Source organism: Hirundo rustica, chromosome 8 (genome assembly GCF_015227805.2).
Source record: "Hirundo rustica isolate bHirRus1 chromosome 8, bHirRus1.pri.v3, whole genome shotgun sequence".
NCBI lineage: Eukaryota > Metazoa > Chordata > Aves > Passeriformes > Hirundinidae > Hirundo > Hirundo rustica.
The window spans coordinates 16,157,198-16,175,511 of NC_053457.1; the positions used below are offsets into that span (position 1 = coordinate 16,157,198).

At 46.8% G+C, this 18,314-nt stretch overlaps 1 protein-coding gene across 1 annotated transcript in view; it reads left to right on the plus strand.

The window, feature by feature from the left end:
* PDLIM1 (PDZ and LIM domain 1) overlaps nt 1–18,314 on the plus strand; it is a 43,755-nt gene continuing 25,441 nt past the window's right edge. The window contains exons 1-2 of the mRNA XM_040070993.2: nt 1–128; nt 11,980–12,131. Coding sequence (XP_039926927.1) covers nt 33–128; nt 11,980–12,131 — 248 coding nt within the window. The 5' untranslated portion in view covers nt 1–32. The remainder of the gene's footprint in view (nt 129–11,979; nt 12,132–18,314) is intronic.

An 18,314-nucleotide genomic window follows, 5' to 3' on the forward strand; every position in this document is an offset into this window, starting at 1 on the left:
TGGCGGAGGCAGCCGTGAGGTGCAGCGCGCACATGGGGACGCACCGCATCGTGCTCTCGGGCCCCGGGCCCTGGGGCTTCCGCCTGGTGGGCGGCCGCGACTTCGAGCAGCCCCTCGCCATCTCCCGGGTAGGGTGGGCGGCGGCGGGCGGTGCTGGGGGCGGCCGGGGTCGGCTCGGGCTGGCAGGTGGCACAACGGCAGAGCCGGGGCGGGAGGTGGGCTTGTCTTTTTCTCCCCCCTCTTTTTTAGTTTGTTCGGGTTTTTAATGTGTGCGGAGAAATCGGTGGTGGCGAACGCAGCCCCTTCACCTGTAGCAGACCGGGGTCTTTGCTTCCCACCGAGCCTCCCTCCTCAGCCTGTCCACGGGGACCCTGCAGGCAGTAGGAACCCCCTCAGCCCTGGTTCGGGTTTGGCAGCCCACCCTGTGGGAACCCGTCTGACCGGGGTGGGCTGAATGCTCGCCTGCCTTTGCTCGCCCTGTGTAGTTAAAAGCCTTTGTTTACAGAAGCCGTATTAAGGTGTATTTAGTGCTTCTACCCGTCTCTGTTCGAAGTCTTTCTTGCCCCCCTCCCCCCCCGCCCCTTAAAGAGAAATTAGTTAGGAAATGGCAAAAATTTTGCATCGAAGCATTTTTAGCGTTGAACATGGTTAAACACACCCGTCCTGTGCCCCAGCGTTCGGCTGTGAGACGCCGGTGCTCGCTGCCTCGCTGTCCTGTCCCCACCTGCAGCCGCAGGTGCTCGGCCCGGCCGGGAGCTGGGCCCTGCCCCGCCGCGCCCTGCAGCCACCGCGGCCACGGGCCCGTGTGTGGGGCCCGTGTGTGGGGCCCGTGTGTGGGGCCCGTGTGTGGGGCCCGTGCCCCAGGCTCCTGGTCCCGCACCGCTTCGCGTGGGGTGCTCTGCGTACAATCTTGTCGGGGCTGGCTGCAGGCCTCCCCTGTGGGGAAAGGAATGAAGGAGTTGCTCCTCGTTCCAGCAATCCCTCGGCATAACGGAGGCATCCAGCGAGCTGCTGTTAGTCTTGGGCTCCGGTCTCTGCCGGCATTGCACAATTTTGAAGTGCCCGCATGTCCCAGGTGAGGAAGGGCTGCGGGAAGTGGAATATGCCAGAACTTGAACTTACTCCCCTTAAAGAAGATGAGGATGGTCAGACTTGTGAATTTTATAAATATCTCCTGCCATGGGGTCCCACTGCCTGAAGGAGCCCAGGTGCCACGGGGGAAGCTGCCAGCTGCAGGAAGGGCAGAGCTCACAAGTGCTGTTAAACCCACGGGAGGTGGGGGTGGAGTTACTAGTTTTCTGGTTAATCTCTTTCAATTATAGTAATAATGCCTCATTTTTCTAAAGCATTTTTGGGACATGAAAGCAGCTTTACTGTAAGGGAAGTGATATTTACTTCATTGTTATGGTAATTATTGCCATTTCCTTCCAGCAAAAGACTCTCAGGCAGAAGGGTGTCTAAAGCCCTACCTCACTGCTCTTACCTCTTTTTGGTCGCTTTTGTCAATTCTGATAGGCACATACCAAGGGATATAGATCAGCAAAGCGGCAAAAATAACCACCTCATGAGAAATTGTGACCCTGGAGACTAAAATGTAATAAAATAGCCTCTCTGATGGTGGTGACGTAAATGCTGACAATTAGCAGCTCTTATCGGGGCTTTCTCTTGTGACCCCTCTGACACTTTTAATTTCCCCTCCCAGACTTTAAGTCATTAATCTTTCCTGTGGTTTGCTCGTAAGACTCCTGGATTTCTCTCCTGGACTCAGGAGTGAAATTCTTGGCAAGTCTTCCCCTTACCAAGTAAAAAAAGATCTGATCCAGTTTTGACCTGTTTTAAAAAGTCTGTTCTTCCTTGTGTGATGAGTTTACAGGGCTGTAACTTCGATATTCTTGCTTATTTTATTTGGTACCTGTGTTTTCACCAGAGATCTTTCTGGTCACGGAGCCCTCCATCCCTCACGGGATGGGGTGAGTTCTGGCCGTAGGACTGACATCTGCCAGGGGTTGTGAGGGCCTTGGTTCCACTGTGGTGTGAGACTGGGGGGCTACCTGAGGCCAGTGAGAGGGTCGGGAGGCTGTAACCTGTGGTAAGAGCGTTTTCCCAGGGAGCATGGGAGTTTGCAGCTCTCCCTCCTCAGCAGTTCTGTGTTTGCTTTGTGCTGCGAGCAGGTGGGAGGTGGTGGGTGCACAGATGTGCTGGTGAGGAGCGCTGTTAGCAGGGGTGCACAGGGCTGGGCTGCCTGCCCTGGGCGTGGGGGAGCAGCAGCATCCTGACACTGAGAGCACTGCAGTTTGGGTGTGCTGTGTATAGGGTCAGTGCTGTTCTGTGGAGCCAGTTCAGCCTGTCCCAGGGATGCACTGATGGGATCACCATGCTGTTCCATCTGGTGGCACGGTGGGATGCCAGGAGAGACATCCATCCAGGCATAGACCTGAACTGGGTGTCTCTCAGCTCTCTTTGAACCAGGTGCCTAAATTCAGCCTGCATTGCCTGCCAGGAGCTCATATTTGGCTTCTGGCACCATCATCCTTGTGCTGTTAAGCTTTAGAGCTTATCTTGGTATTTATGGCCCTCATCGCCATTGTGCCTCAAGCTCTTGCTAGTGGCTTTTGGCTTCTCAAGCTCCCCAGTCAGCTAGGGAGCAGCTGTACTTGAATGTAGCCGTGTTGGTGGAAGGCAGCCCCATTTGGGTTGTTCTCCGGAGGAAGTCGTTGAAGCTTGGTGTTGCAGTCCTGGGTGCAAGAAGGATGAGGAGCATGGGAGCCACCAGAGCAGCCTGGCCTGACAGTGGCTGCATGGTACCAGTGTCTGGTTGTGTCTTAGAGGAGCAGCAGATGAAAGATTGTGGCATTTCCACTACTGCTCTTACCTTGTCTTTTGTCGCTGCCCTACATCACTTCCTACTTGAAATATGCGTTCAAAACTGCTTCAGGCTCAAATACATCACGAGCATCTTGTTGTGAGAGCACTTCTGGTTTCTTGCTTGTGTTGGACTGGTCTTCCTGGTGAGAGCTGAGTATGGGGATTTCACAAGTGCTGCTCGTGAGACTCTCTTGTGGAGTTTCCCATTTCTTTAGGACAAATGCCTCACAGATGTTTCTGGCTTACATTTCTTTTTGAAACGGTAGGGTTCTGTTGGACACTTTATTGCCCAAAAACCCCAAACTTGTGTTGATCAGTGTAATGAGCCCTGTGCCAAAGCCTGCTGGATTGCCCTACAGGAGTAGGAAAGGCCCTTGTCTTTACTGCTCTTTGTGTGATACCCTGCAGTGAGTCAGTGGGGGTAGAATTTGAGAAAAGTTCTTTCTCAGATATTAATGGACAAAATACATACAGGATAATAGTTTCTGTAGAAGTGACCTATGCACAGGGTAGTTCCCAGTTAAATCCCATTGAGGCTGGGAGCTGATGGAGGAAGCAAGCAGCACATTGTATAAGCAGACACTGATGACGTGGAGCTGTCTGAAAAGCACTGCAGTTGACAGACCTCATCCCCCTTCATTCCTCAGGTAACATGAGCTGTTGCCTGTTTGGTTGCTTTTGATTTTGATAAACATTGAGGCTTTTTGTTTCCAGCTGAATACATGGAACTGTCTGATAAACCTTATTATTGAGATGATTTTTGTGGTTTGTGGTAGTGATCTTGAACATCTGACCCAAAATATGGGCAGAGCAGATGTTTGCTGTTTTGTCATATCAAAAACCTCCCAGCCCCATTAAGGATGGGTGTCTCTCGGGGTCTGTAAAACTGGACATTTTCTTATAAAACCAGTTTTCCAATGAAAAAAGGGTTTCAAGACAGACACCTTATGCAAGTACATTAAGAAGATGAAATCCCAACATGATGCTTGTTGCTGATTTTGACCACTGTAGCATGAATTCATCCCTGCTCAGTCTGATATTTTATCTGTTCATGGTATTTTAAAAACTCAAAATATCTATAAAATAAAGAATTGGATCATAACTGGGTGTTTGAATGCGTTCGTTTTCTTTTTAAGCATGGCCCTCTCAAACAGCTTTATAAATTTAAAACTTGATTTAGTGGTAAAACTGGATTCGATGGTCTGAAATCAAGCATGGGACTGCATCCTGTGGTGTGGAAAGATACCAGGTTTAGCTTTGGTACGAGCTGATGTCCTTACCCTGTCAGCCAGTCACCCCTGTAGGAGGAAGCTGAGCAACGGCATCCTGGAGCCAGCGGTGAGGGAGAGCCCTAGCCCTGCTGGTACTGGGCACGCTGCCAATGGGCATCCCTTGATGGGATGGGTGCGGAGTGTCCTCCCGTGGTGCCTGCCAGGGCTCAGCCGAGCGGCACGAGTGACTGCCCTGGGAGCTGGGCTCCAGCCTCTTCCCCAGCTGCAGAGAGACTCTTACTCTGGCTGCAGGTTCTTTTTCTGAGACATGAGGAGAGCTGGGGCTTTCCAGGCAGCCCTCTGCTCCCAGAGTGGAACCTTTTGGCCTTCCCTCTGCCAACGGAAACACGGGGTGTGGTGGATGTGATAGGATTTAGGGTTGGGCTGGCTTTCCCCCTCAGCCCGGAAAGCCTTGGCTGGTCCCCACCGTGCACCTACGTCTGCGCTTCCTCTGCCACGCTCTCCAGCTCTTGTGCCTGTGACTGCACATCTCAGAATTGTGCTGGGGTCTCTTCTGAGGCTGGGCAGAGGGAGGCAGCTGGGGAAAGCTGCTAGGCTTTACAGCAAGCTGAAGGTGGCTTTGTGTTTCCTGCTGGGGTGTTTACCTGGCTGTGGGCGGGATGGGGGCTGTGGCAGCAGCAGCCCTGCTGTGCCACGCCAGGCAGAGCTGCTCCAGAACTCCACAGCTGATAATGGCCTGTGGAAACCTGGTCATTAGGGTCACCTGCCAAGAGCTTCTGGCCCTGCAGAAGTGGCTGGGCTGGGGTTTGGAGGATGGCAGGATGCCTTGCGCCTTAGCTTGCAGTGAGTCCTGTCTGCTGTGTCAGAGCAACTGGCTGTGAAGAGCAGAGGTTGTGTCCCTACAGACTTTGAAATCAACATCAATCCTGGCAGTTTCCTGAGCAGCTGCTGGAAAATCCTGTGCCTCAAAGGTATGAGTGGGTGCTGAGAAGAGGAAAAGACTTTTCTGATCTCCCTGACTGCCAGGGTTTGGATGAAAAGAAATCTTCCTTAATTGTAGCAAGGGCCAAGCAGCAAAGAGCTGTTTCTGGGGGTAAAGGCAAAGAGCTTTGGGGCACAGGACAGGTTTGATCTTTTTGTCTGGGGGGGCACTTTTACCTTGAAAAATGCTTTCACAGATTTTGGGGATGCAAATCAAATGCCTTCTACCAGAGCTACATGCAGGAGCAATACTCTGTCTTTCCTAGGAGCCAGGATTTTCTTTTCCTCTGTTCACATATTCAGACTAATTTGTCATTGGTTATGTAGCAGCTTGATTCTACAAAGTCACCCAAACTTTGGAATTCCCTTTTCTCTGTACCTCTTCTTTGCAACCAGTATTATCTTTTTTGATGATGTCTGACCCACCTTGTTCTGGGCAAGTTCCCCAAAGAGCCTAAAGAGGCAACTCTACATTTGAAGTGAATTTACCTGCCTCAGCATTATGTGAGAGCTTTAAGCCCTAGAACTTTAGGTGACGAAAGCAAATGTTGGACATCTTGGGAGGAAGAAAGTTCTTTTTGTTCTCAGATGTCAAGTTATGTATTGCTGCAGGCTCCTTGGTACCTTTCACCCTCAAAAATCACTTTGTCCATCAAGAAATTTATATGCTATGTAACATGAATTGGATTTGAAGGGTGCAGTATCAAAATAACAGGAGATTTTTTTTTTCCCAGTATAAACAGGGAAATTATAATAGCCCTAAACTGCATAAATAATTGATGTTGTTCTGGACTACAGTATCTTAGATGGTTGCTGATTACTGGATGTGTGGATTTATTTAGAGTATGAAATAAACCATCTGGAAAGAGTCAGCTGGTTTTGAGGCCTTGTAAGAAATCTCTTGTTTGTTTTAATGTGGACCGTGTTACAAAAGAAGGTGTAAGGCTGAGTATCTCCTTGATCACCATCTGAGCATCTGTCTGAGCAAATCCTCTCACCCATGTCTTTTTGTACCATCTCACAGAGGTCATCTCTGTGCAGGGTCCGATGCCTTCTCCTTTCCGTGTTGACAGGGCTCCTCTGGCTGTCAGGGTAGGGCTTGAAGGCCAGCAGGAGAGTGAGGGCTGGGCTGCCAGAGGAGCTTGTGCTGTGGAAGCCCAGACCCCCACGGGGGTGGGCTGATGCTCAGGGGTTTCACTGGCCAGGGGTATGACCCCCTTCTCTTTCTTGTCCCCTGGTGATGGTGTGATCTGGGCCAGCACAGAGCAGCAGTGAGGCTTGGGCTGCAGCCTTGCAGGACTGTAACGGTGCAGGGAACAGGAGCAGCATTGAAGGGAACTTTTCTGGAGCCAGTAGTAAGGCATATCGTTCCCACTCCCCTAAAGAGAAGGGGTGGGGAATGTGCTTGTCTGAATTTTCTCATAGCCTCTGATCTCTGCTGACCCAGCTGCATGCTTTCGCTGGGAGAAACTTCGACTGCTTAGCATAATACTCCAGTGCTGAGGACATTACTCATGGTAAAAGAGCAGTGTGTGTGGGTGGGGAGGATTAAACTGAATGTCAGAGATGTCTGGTTGTCACTAGTGGCCTTGGAAGTATGTTGCTTCATGTCTGTTCTTTCCAGCAATGACCCAGCTAGGTTTCCCTCTCAAACACACAAATAGGTGCAGTTTCTCCAGATCTTTTTCTTGGCTGACGTTAATTTTCTCATTCCTTATCTCATCATCACTTCTTGCAATGTGTTTAGGTGTGGACCGATGAGTGATGCTGGGGGCTGCAGGGTCTGTGAGAAACTGTGAAGAGCTGACAGAGTGAGCATGTAGGGTGCCGGAATGGATGAAGGGAGAAGGCCAGAAAAAATTGAGTGAATTTTAGACCCACCCATCTATTTTGACGCACTTGGAGCTGAGTTATGCTGCTTTTCATAAAAATGCCTCCCACCCTTTCTCCCTCTCATTTACTCTGGGCAGCAGCTTCCCTCTGTATACCCCTGCTGCCTCTTAGATCCACCCTTGCAGGAGGGAAAAAGGCCATATACCCGTGTCCAGGGGCTGCAAAGCTTGTTAGGTAGCATGTATGGAGGGGATTACATCAAATATAAAATGTGGTTGTGTTTGGCAAGCTCTGGAGAGACAGAAGTTTTATGAAGAGGTTCTGGGAGCTGAATAAGCAGCCAAATGTTTCTCCCAGTGCTAAATCAGAGTGTTTTCTATTGTAAATGCACTTGTCCAAAGACTTTCTGAAGACTTGATATTTCATAGCACTTTCTTTGCTGCTTGGCCACTAGTGCAAGCAGATAATAAATAATAATAATAAGCAAGCAAACTGCCGGGGGGGTGGTCAGTTGAGCTTTGTAAAGTCCTGGTAGTGTTGGCAAGGTGCAGCCCAAAGTGTGTGTGCAAGGGGGCACATGTGCACAAAGCTTCACTTTGTAGTATAAGAAAGTAATGTAGTTTTTTCTTCTGTCCAAATCAATCCTGAATCTGTGGGATGTCTTTTAAAAAGGGGGTCCAAGCCTATAACTGGTCTAAACTGTTACCTACTACATTGAGTTTTGCATAAATAAAGAGTGCACAATCAAACCCACAGATCATTTGTTTCTTCCATATGCTGGTGCATGTGTCTGAGCTGGTATCAAGGACATAGTTTGATGTGTCTGGTTATAAGTATCTAGATTAATTCTATAGTAGCCCACACTTCTTGCACAGCACACCACCCAAACAGAACATCACTCTGGGACCTATTTTGACACAGTATGAATCAGTGCTGCTCTGCCTGTCTCAGCATTGTCTGTTCAACAGCAAAATGACCTAATGGCAGCGTTACCCGATTGCCTGTGAGCGGTCACCTCAAGGCAGAGCATGGCTCCTTTCCAAAGAAGCCTTTGGGCGTGATGTTATAAGGTGTGCAGCGCTTTATTCACCCAACCATGGTGTCCCTGGAACAGGGAGGTTCCTGATGCCTAGTGAGTCTGCCCGTGTTCCCCTCTGCTCAGCCCCAGGGGAGGAAGCCCAAACCAAGTCAGGGAGCTCTTTTGAAGGACATGAGACTATACCTTTGCACAAGCTGTAATTTGTGCCAGGTTGTGTTTGCCGGTTTCTTTCCTTGCAGCGTCCTTCAGCCTTTCTTGCCTATCCATGCAGAAGTGCAGCTCTATCCTCAATACTGCATCACCCACCACACATACAAGGTGTGCAAGGCACTGCCTGCTGTTCCCTTGGCTCCTGCTGGTCTCAGCTTTGTGCTCAGTCAAGAGCGAAGAGAGGCTGGGGCAAAGCCTTAGATCATCTGAGAGCAGGAGCAGAGCAGTTTCAGGCACAATATTTACTGGATCCCTGCTAGCCTGAAGCTTTTGTTCATTTTTGGAGTAATTTTGTGTAAGCTGGCTGATAGCTGCCAGTGCTCTGAGCATCTCTGCCTGCTTTCTCCCCAGCCACATGCCTGCCCCTGCTGCTTCCCGTGGACCAGGCAGGGATGTGACAAAAATAAAAACAGTAAAATGTCACAGTGGCAGCTCTGTGCTCCTCACTGAATAACAGAAACGCCTTTCACTTGACAGCACTGAGATAAGCCCAGACCTTACTGTCAGGGGGGAAGGGAACATTACTGGTAGCTATAAATCATCCTAAAAGGATGGGGGGGTGAGTTCCCTCCATACCCTGCCCTTGTGCAGACATGTTTGCTGTGAACAGTCCTGGCAGACGGTATGGGTTGGATGTTGAAGGCAGCAGTTTGTGGAAGGTTGCATTTCAGGGCAAGATATTTCCAAACGTGAAAAAGCTGTATTTTAAAATGTGTTTACTTTTGGCAGATACACTTCTGGTTTTTATTTTTGTGCAACCTTGTAGCTTGTTCTTAGGGGAGAGGATTATGTGAACACCTGAGTGGATGGAATAGCCCTTGTGCTACCAGTGGCTCTTATCTGATGGAGAAGAGCACTCACATTTCAAATTCCTCTGAAGTGGACACAGAAGGGAACTGACACCACAAGCACTGGGAATGCACTGAGATGTCACTGTGAATGCCAGCTGCTCTTCCTGGTGACTCTTGGGGGTTCCTCAGGAGGCTTCAATATTTCAGTGTCCCTGGCTGCTGTGACTTAGGTGTTCCTGGTGATACATGATTGTTTCTACCAGCCTATCACATATTGTATAATTATCAGTCTTGAAATGCAAGCTGTATGGCTGAGTCTCCAGCAGTGTTCCAGTGCTGGCATTAATCCACTCTTGTTCTTGACCCTTTGGCAGCTTGTCTGATTGAAAATGAGCCATGGTAATGGTGTACTGACCTTGGTGTTCTTACAGGGGTGAGTAATGTGCCTCTCTCCATCCTTTAGTAGCAGAGGAAATAAAAGTCCCCAAGAAACCAAGTGACTCAGTTAAGGTCCAGAGACCAGGAGAGGACCCACACTGTGTTTTCTGCAGGCTCCTTTTGTTCTAATGATAGCCTCAGGGATATGTTTCATGATTTTTATAATGACAGCTCCCAATCTGGTGGGACTATAGGCAGCTATCAGTGCTCAGGATTTCTTTAGAGCTGTGAACTGTCTGTATGTGCAGGGTGGAATTGTTCACAGTGCCTGGTAAGGGGCTGTGTTTTGGATTTGTGCTGAGCACAGGGCTGATAATTCAGAGATGGTTTTGTTATTGCTGACAGGGCTTACACAGAGCCAAAGCCTTTTCTGCTTTTTTCTTTGCCATGCCAATGAGGAGTCTGGGGAGGCATGGGAGGCTGAGAGGAGACCCAGCTGGGACAGCTGACTCCAACTGACCAAAGGCCACATGACATCATGCCCAGTATGTAAAGAGGGGGGAGAGGTTTGGAGTGATGTTGTTTGTCTTCCCAAATAACCATTACACTTGATGGAGCCCTGTTCTCCTGGAGATGGCTGAACACCTGCCTGTCCATGGGAAGCAGTGAATTAATTCCTTGTTTTGATTTGCTTGTGTGTGTGTGTGGCTTTTGCTTTCCCTGTTAAACTGTATCTCAAACCAGAAATTCTTTCACTTCTATTCTCCCAGTTCTCTCCCTGGCCCTGCAGGTGGGGGAGTGAGTGAGCAGCTGAGTGGAGCTTGACTGCTGCCTGGGGTTGAAGCAGACACCCTGTCACAGGGTTTACAGGAGGCACTCTCAAGGCTATGAATCTGGTGGAGTGGCTGCAGATTGCATTCAGTGCCCTCGATAGGTCATTGGTCAGCTGAGGGCTGCACCTTGGCAGGTGATGATCTTCGTATTTAAATCAGATTTTCTGTGTCCATATGGTGCTTTGTCTGGTATTTTCATCAGCACTTCTGTCAGTTCAGAGACTGCTTGCAGCATTCAAAGTGGTGCGGGTAGGCATTTGCTGTTGGTTGACGCATCTGACGTTCTTTGGATTAACGCTGAGCACCTTGGTCTGCTTGGACATCTGAACTACATCTATGTCCTTCCTTTTTCCATGGAGCACTTTGCTAGTAGAGAGGTGAAAAAAGAAGAACATCTTGTGATTTTTCTTCTGGCTGGGGAAAATAGCCCAGTACAGCTGTGAGGAGATATGCTGAACAGCTTCAGATTTGACCCGAGGTAAACAGTGATTGCTGCTAATGTGTGACGCCCCTAGAAGGGGAGCATTCCCTGGAGGCAATGATTTGCCAACCAAACCCTAGTTAGGAGGGATCTCTGAATCTTGTGAATGGTATTTATGTCTGAAAGCTCTGCTGGGTTTGCTCAGCTGCTTTCCAGCATGCTGAAACTTAGCATGAATGTGTAGAATGAATACCGGTTGCAATGGACTCATAAATGAGTAATGTCTCAGCTGCAAGGCATGTTTTAATCTGTACTCATGTCTGGGAGCAGTCCACCCTTCTCATTTCCTTTGCCTATTAAATAATGGACGAAAGCCCATAGAAATTGTTACACTCCTTTCACAAACTCATTAAAACTGCACAAAATCTTATGTAGTGTTTGCAAAGCCACAAACATGATGTTACTCACCCTCTGCCCAGCCAATAATTTTGTCCCAAAGAGGTCTCAGTTGTTAAGAGGACAACTCTTTAAAAGAAGTAGGGTAAAATGAAGAAGCCATTTAGTTGATTTGCTTGAAAATGCCAAGTTTTAGCTGGGACCTTTTTCATGAGGAGTGTCGTGCTGATGGCATTGCTGCATTGTGCTTTCTGTCTGGGACCATATGGAGAGGAGAGGGAGATGCAGTATGGCAGAAGGTATCAAGGTGAGCTGTAGTCAGGCAGGGGATTGGTGCTTCTACTTTTTCAGACACTGTTTTATTGACAGCTTGTGGTTTAAAGATGAAGTTTCTGATGCCTTTGTCCCTTCCAATCTGCGTAGATGACACACTGCTTTGAGATTGAGCTTGCTAAATGTGTGTTGTACCCATTCCTGGGAAAAAACACATTATTACAACTAAAGAAGCAATCTAAAATCCTGAGCCCAAACCTTTCATTCAAGGAAGAAAACAAATAAGATTGTAATGCAGGCAAAGCTGTTGGTGATTGGCATTGGTATTGTAATGACTCTGATGCTCTTTTCTGTCACCTCTGTTCTTAGAGACTTGGACTTCTGTCTGTTCTCAGCACCTTCTGTTTCAGAGAGCACTTCTCTGTCCAGGAGAGAACAGTTGCTTTCTTTATGATCTTGCTCTTTAGGATGAGAATTGTTCCGAGTGAAAAATACCATTTCTGTTATTTACCTGTTGTCCTCTCTCCATATTTGTACCTGTGGGTGCCAAAACAAAATCCCCTATCTAAAAGACCTAAATAGATTTCTGCTGAGAATTTACTTTCTTTAACTTCTTTTCTTCCAGGTACCAGTGAGAAAAAAACCACAACTTCTCCAACTCTTTTTAAATGTTGCTATGGAAATCTCCTACCTGGAAAATCCATTCACTCTTTTTGTTTTCTCTTAGGTGACTCCAGGCAGCAAAGCTGCAATAGCCAACTTGTGTATAGGAGACCAGATCATAGCCATTGATGGAGTGAACACAGATAACATGACGCACCTTGAGGCACAAAACAAAATCAAGGGTTGCACTGATGAACTGACTCTGACAGTCAGCAGGTACGTAGCTGAGCAGGACTGGTGCTGGAGAGAGGGAGGGTTGCAGGGTGGGCAGGAGCTGTGTTTTGGTTTGACACTAGACCTCTCTGGCTGGTTTAATTTGACCTCAGTGCTTTGTCTGGCAGGTGCTGGCTAGCAAGAGGGAACTGCATTTCATCCTTTAATCCTAATGCTGTTTGCATTTGCTGCACTTTGACCTTATGAAAACAACTTTCCTAGTGAGGAATTGGCTGATGATTTATGGCACGGTCTGTTAACTTACTCTATGGCTCCTGACAGCAAGAAACCAAAGATGGTCTCATGAAAACTTCGCTCATGGCAGAGGAGGTGCAACCAGAGATGACCTTCCTTCCTGTTGCACTCATTTAGCAGTTAAAATGTACACTTGTGTGTTGTTCCAAGCCATTAATTGCCTGGTTTCTGCCAAGCACAGACTCAGAAATGTTGTACATTTTGAAGCCTCTTGATCAAACAGCACTGTCAGTCTTAAACAGTGATGACCCAGGGTGCAACAAATTTCCTCTTAGGCATCAGTCTCTCCAAGTCCAGAAAAACTAAAGGCAGGTGACAGCTGAGCCACAATTTCTGTCACTAATGTAGAGCACAGGCTGGCTTCAGCCTTCCCACCATCTTGAACTGAGGAGCGATGGGCAATTTCACTCCTTTCCCCAGCCGTGCTTTGTTTTTGGGCCATCTTTGTGCAGAGAGGAAATGGAGGGGGGAAGGCAGGGCTCTGCTTTGCATTGACCTGTTGTTACTTAAAAGAGCTGGAGCGTGGATTTTTTGAGGGTCCTTCCTTTTGATGTGAATTGCAGCTACCAGTGCTTTTCAAAGTCAGGTGGTAGATGCAGTGTGGCGTTTCTAGTTGCTCTGAGCAAGTTTTCCTTGTGCCTGCCTTCCTTCAGAGTGATCATCCATCAGTTTTAGGGCAGATGGCAGGGGAAGTGCTTTCAAAAGGAGTGCAAAAGCATGCCTTAAATGACACAGTGGTTCAGTTGTTCAGGCTTTTCTGTGATAAACAGAAGTCTTTACCGTGGCTCAGACAATGCCAGGAGTTCAGCAGGCATTTCCCAGTTCAGGAAGAAGTGGTGGGTCTTGGCCAAAAAAAATGCCTGACGGTTCATTAAGGGAATTCACAGATGGAAGAATGGAGCACAGTGCAGGCAGTGTGAATGGGTGGTGAGCATTACAGCGACCTGTTAACCCCAGAGCTTCTAATACTGGCCTTGAATTTAGCAGCATGTAATCTTCCTGCAAAGGAGTGTTCCTTTTCCTCTCCAAAATCCAGCTGCTTGACTTGGCAAACGAGTGCCATGTGGTTCTGGCTGTGAAAGAGGAAGGGAGGCAAGGGCTCTTTCAGCCTGTAGGCAAGTTCACTCTTACAGATCATTGAGTCTGTAAAATGTGTTTGCTAATGTTAATTACAAAGTCATTAAGTTTATAGCTACCCTATGCACATATCATTGGCCTTGGGCATGGAAGCTGCCCAGGGAGAGATTTCTAGCTGGATCTGCAGCTGTGTAAAATTGTGCAGGGGCTTTTCAGTTTGCACAACTCAACTCTTTCAAGACCCCCTTTCAATGAGGTAGCATGAGTGTGTGTTGGATGCCTCTGCTGCTGCACTGATCACTAAGTTCTGCTGACAAAAGGCCAAGAGGAGTGTCAAAACTGCAAGGGTGTGAAAGCAGTGGTCTGACTTCTTACCACTTTAGAGTTTGATATTACTACCCATTGCTCTATGGAAAAATCTGTGTGCATCACATTGTCTTTCCTGGTTGTACTTTGTTGAGAATATTTTATCCCTGATGCCCAGTGTCTCCTTCTGGAACCCCATAATTGCGCTGGTCTAAATGCAGCTGGACTCAGTGGTCAGAAGTGCTATATAGTCTTTATTGCTGAGGCAGGATCACTTCTTTACTTTGCAATTTAAGGCCTTAAAATGAAAGGTCATGAGAGGATGCCTAGAGAGGTGACAGAGGAGGCATTTTAAAAGACCTGGAGCCATGCCTGGAGCTCAGCTTAAGGTAGGAGAAGTGGGGAAGGAAAGCAGACTGTGGGGTGGTGGTCAGCCCTCCTCTGTGAAGAAGGGAGGGGCATTGCCACAGAGGTGGAGAGGTTGGAAGGCTCTTGGGGAAAATGAGTGCCACCTGGCCAAGTGCTATGGCTTGGGCTTCCTGGGCTTTGGTGGGCACAGCTCTGTCACTAAGACTTGCCCATACAGTTGGCGAGGAAGGCTCACAATGCAGCCAGCTCGGAGCTGGAAGTTTTTTCTCTGTCAAAGTAGCTCTGTAAGTCGTTGACTGAGTATGAAAAGGATTGGATATCATTTACCCTGCAACACCACCAACCCTTGGATCTGGTCTTGACTCTCTGCAGTTGTAGCTCATTAGCTGAATGAGTTGAACCAAGGAGCTGTGCTGGCACACATTACTGCTCTGACAGAGCAGCACCTCTGTGGGTTGGAACATCACACAGCTGGTGTGAGGATGTGCCCAGCTGTGCTAGGATTTCTGGAGTGAGAAGTCTTCCAGTCCTTCTTTTCTACTCACCATTGAAGAGATGTCTTGTGAAAGCATAAATCCTTAGTGATTTTTAAATTGCTAGCTGATAATTTTTTAATAATTACTTATTTAAATGATTACCCATGCTAAATATTCTCTGACCCGCATTCAGTGTGGCAGCAAGGTTGTGCCAGGTGGATTTCACGTACAGGCCTGGGCTCACACCTCAGTTTCACCAAAGGATCAGCAGCACTGTGACAGTGGAGACTTCATTTGTGACTGTGCTGTAAATGTGATGAGTGTATGTGGTTTGAAGAGCCTAGTGGGTAAATTAGTGCAAGACAAATATTTAAAGGATAATAAATACAATGGAGGTATCTCTGCTGCAGAAAGCCTTTAAGCTGCAAGTAGCTGGAAGCTAGGAGAATGTTTCATGGGAGTATTATACTTGTCTTTTTCATGTGCTCTTCTGTGAACCAAAACAATCTTTATATGTGTGTATTCTTCAAATAGGCAACTCTCTTTTCTTTTACTGGTAGCCAAGCAGTTAAGATGTCTTCATGTTTAATAATGATTATTTAAGAGAAGTGTAAATATAGAGAATTGAAAGGACTTAAACACTTCTGGTAAAGGAAATGCTGTTTGCACTGTATGCTTGATTGTGTATATCAACAGCATTCCAATGTTTCCTGTTTCGCTATTTTTCTTAGCAATGGTAACAGTCCAAAAATATTTCAGATCAGATTGTAGGCAGGAAATCTCGTCTAACACAAGTCACCATTAAAAACATATCAACTTTCTAGCTGAAGAAAATATGCCTGGTCTGCTTTTTCACCCAAAGGAGAAAACCTCTTAATTTCCTAGGATTTAAAACCCAGCCACAAATTGCTTTCTCTGAATACTCTTTTCTAAGTGGCACTGCCAGGTGCTTTGCTGTTTGACTTGTGAACAGAGTTGGAAAGGTCTCTTCTGCATGGAAAGTGGGTGTTCAACAGCGTTGCCAGTGATGACAAATGCTCACTGAACTCACTGTGGCTAGCAGCTCCCGCCCTTTTCTGAGCCTCTGTTTGTTCATTCATTTTGCTTTTTGTTTCAAGAGAAATGTAGTTACCAAGAAGCCAAAGTAAAGGTCCCATTATTGTCTTCAGCAGTATAAAATCAAGCTCAAAACAGTGCTTCAGTCTACTCAAGCCTACCTGGTTGCTAAACTGAGAAGTTCCCAGGGCGTTTTTTTGAGTCTCTCCATAGGAAAAATGAAGTTTTGGATCTTTAAGAGCTGCACTTCTTTTCCCTGGTGATTTTTTTTTTTTTTCCCCAATTTAGGGTGTGAACATCACTGCACTGACATGTTAGGGCTGAGCAAAGCCTCGCCTGGGGGTGCTCTCCATTAATGGGGGTAAGCAGCAAGATGTGTCCAACAAATTTGAGACAATGATCAGCTTTCTTTGGAAAATATTTTGAGTGAGATGCTTCCCCTGACAAAGAACATTCAAAGCAAAGAAGGTGCAGGAGGAACAAATACTCCTACCACAAAATTCACATGATAGTCATATGATCATGTCAGTGGATCACCCGTGTCAGTGGAAGTGCTCATGACGAATTTGACACACAGCTCTGTTGTAGCTGCAGATGTACAAAAGCAGACAAATGTTCATTGCAGCACAGGTGAAAATTATTTCTAAAACAAATGGCTCTTTGCCTGTGGCTATAGTCACCAGATGGGTGGTGGAACTGTGCAGCCCTGAGCAACTCAAAGGTAAAGTGTATATTTATACAGGGGAGTTTTCAACAAAGAAAGCATTCTTGTAGTGAATCTGTCCTTCCCTTTATGTCTGGTGGCAGTTTGGGGGTGGTAGAGGGGAATATTTGTGAAAAAGTGTTGCAAATATGTAATGTCTTGTTCTGCTCCTGCTGTCATTTTCCTCAAATTTCAAGCTGCTTTTTTTGCCATTCTGCTGCCAGCTTATAGTACATTAATGCACCCTTTTTGTTTGCAAAATGGTCTTTTAATTTGTTGAAAGTGCTGCCAAGGAGTGAAGTTATGTATTTGTTCTTTGAGAAGTGCTAGGCGCAGGGAAGCCAGATCTGCTACCAGGATCTATTTAATGGATTGTCAGAAAGGGTCATGTGTAGATGCTTATGAAGAAGAAGAGAGAACAAGTGTCATGTCCTCTACATTTTATGCGGTAGATTTGGTTGGGCTCTTGCTTGCTCCATGTGTTCCCAGTTCTGAGCAGGGGGGATATTTGCACAAAGCCACAATAGGCTTGGATTTCTGTTCTAGGAAGTTGGTGGAATCCGTTGACTCATTTAGGTTTGCTTTTTTGCTTCTCTGCCAAGAAGAGTTTTCCAGTTCTGTCATCTTGCTAATAATTCCTTTGGCCCTGGGAAAAGCCAGCTGCTCGGTGTGCAGCTATATAAGGCCGTGCAGGTTGCCTGGCCCTCCGTGGCCGCTCCCAACCTCTCCATGGCCCGTATGGTGCTTCCTGCCCTCGTGGGTGCATGCCAGCAGCTTTTACTAACAGCAGACACATTCAAAGTAATTTTGGCAAATCAAGATTGGCATTTATTGTGATTTTACAACCTCTTTGGTGAGGCAATAATAGTTAACTCTGCAGCAAGCTAGTGCAAGAGCAGCGTGAGTCTGAGCAGTCGGGTGTGTCTTAGCCTTTGTAGCTGTCACGAACCTGCTCCAGATACGCAGAAGCAGCTGAAGTTTAACTGAAGTTACCTTTTTGGTTTTAGTGGTTGTATAAAGAGACACCTGAAATGCAAGAGGGCTGTGCATGGAGAAATGCATTTGGGGCCTCTTGTCTCTAGGAAGCTGTGACTGTCGTTGCTGTTTGAATTGACAGGAAGCTGTATGCGGCCTGAGTACAGTTTTTGCTTGCCAAACTAAATATGTCCATTAATGGATGGTTGTTAAAAGTGAGTACTCATGTTTAAAGCCAAGGGCCTGTATTTCACAGCTGTTGTAGCTAAAAGACTGATTAAAAGGTACCTTCCTGGTAGTCTGAGAGCTCCTGTAGTTAGTTTCTAAACATTATTAAAATGCCTGTCGAAACTCTGGTGAGAGGATTGTGAAAGATAAATTCTTTAGGTCTTTCCTCATTTTTCAGCTCAAAAACTTTGTGCTGCACAAGAAACTTTTCAGTCTTTTGGGGTTTATTTGCTACTTGGTATCTATCTTAGTTTCATCCATCCCAGTGTTTGAAATGGGATGTGAATGAATGTAAATGTGCCTTTCTTCTTTATGGAAATTACATAGTTCCTGGCACAAGGAATTAGACCCTCATTTTCCAGCTCTGAATTTCCCCTTGAAGCTATGGCCCAACTTTGCATGCAAAGCACTGATAGCAAATCCAGGCTCTTGTAATGTTTATATTACATCATGTTCAAGCCAAGCTGCTTGAAAAGTGTTGTTTCATAAATACCTCTCCATATTCCTGCCTTGACTTGCAAGTGGTTTCCTTCCTTCTTTTCCTATCAGTACCTCTACATCCAAAGTAACATCAGAGAAATTTCTTTCTAATCTTGGGTTTTGGATCCTACCTGCATGAAACAGGACATGCATGGCTCATTCCCTGGCCCTCTCTTAGTTACTCCCTATCCTGTAGTAAGGAAGCAACATGGAAATGTAAACTGAAAAAATTACAAAGTTTGTATATGCATGTTCCTGCAG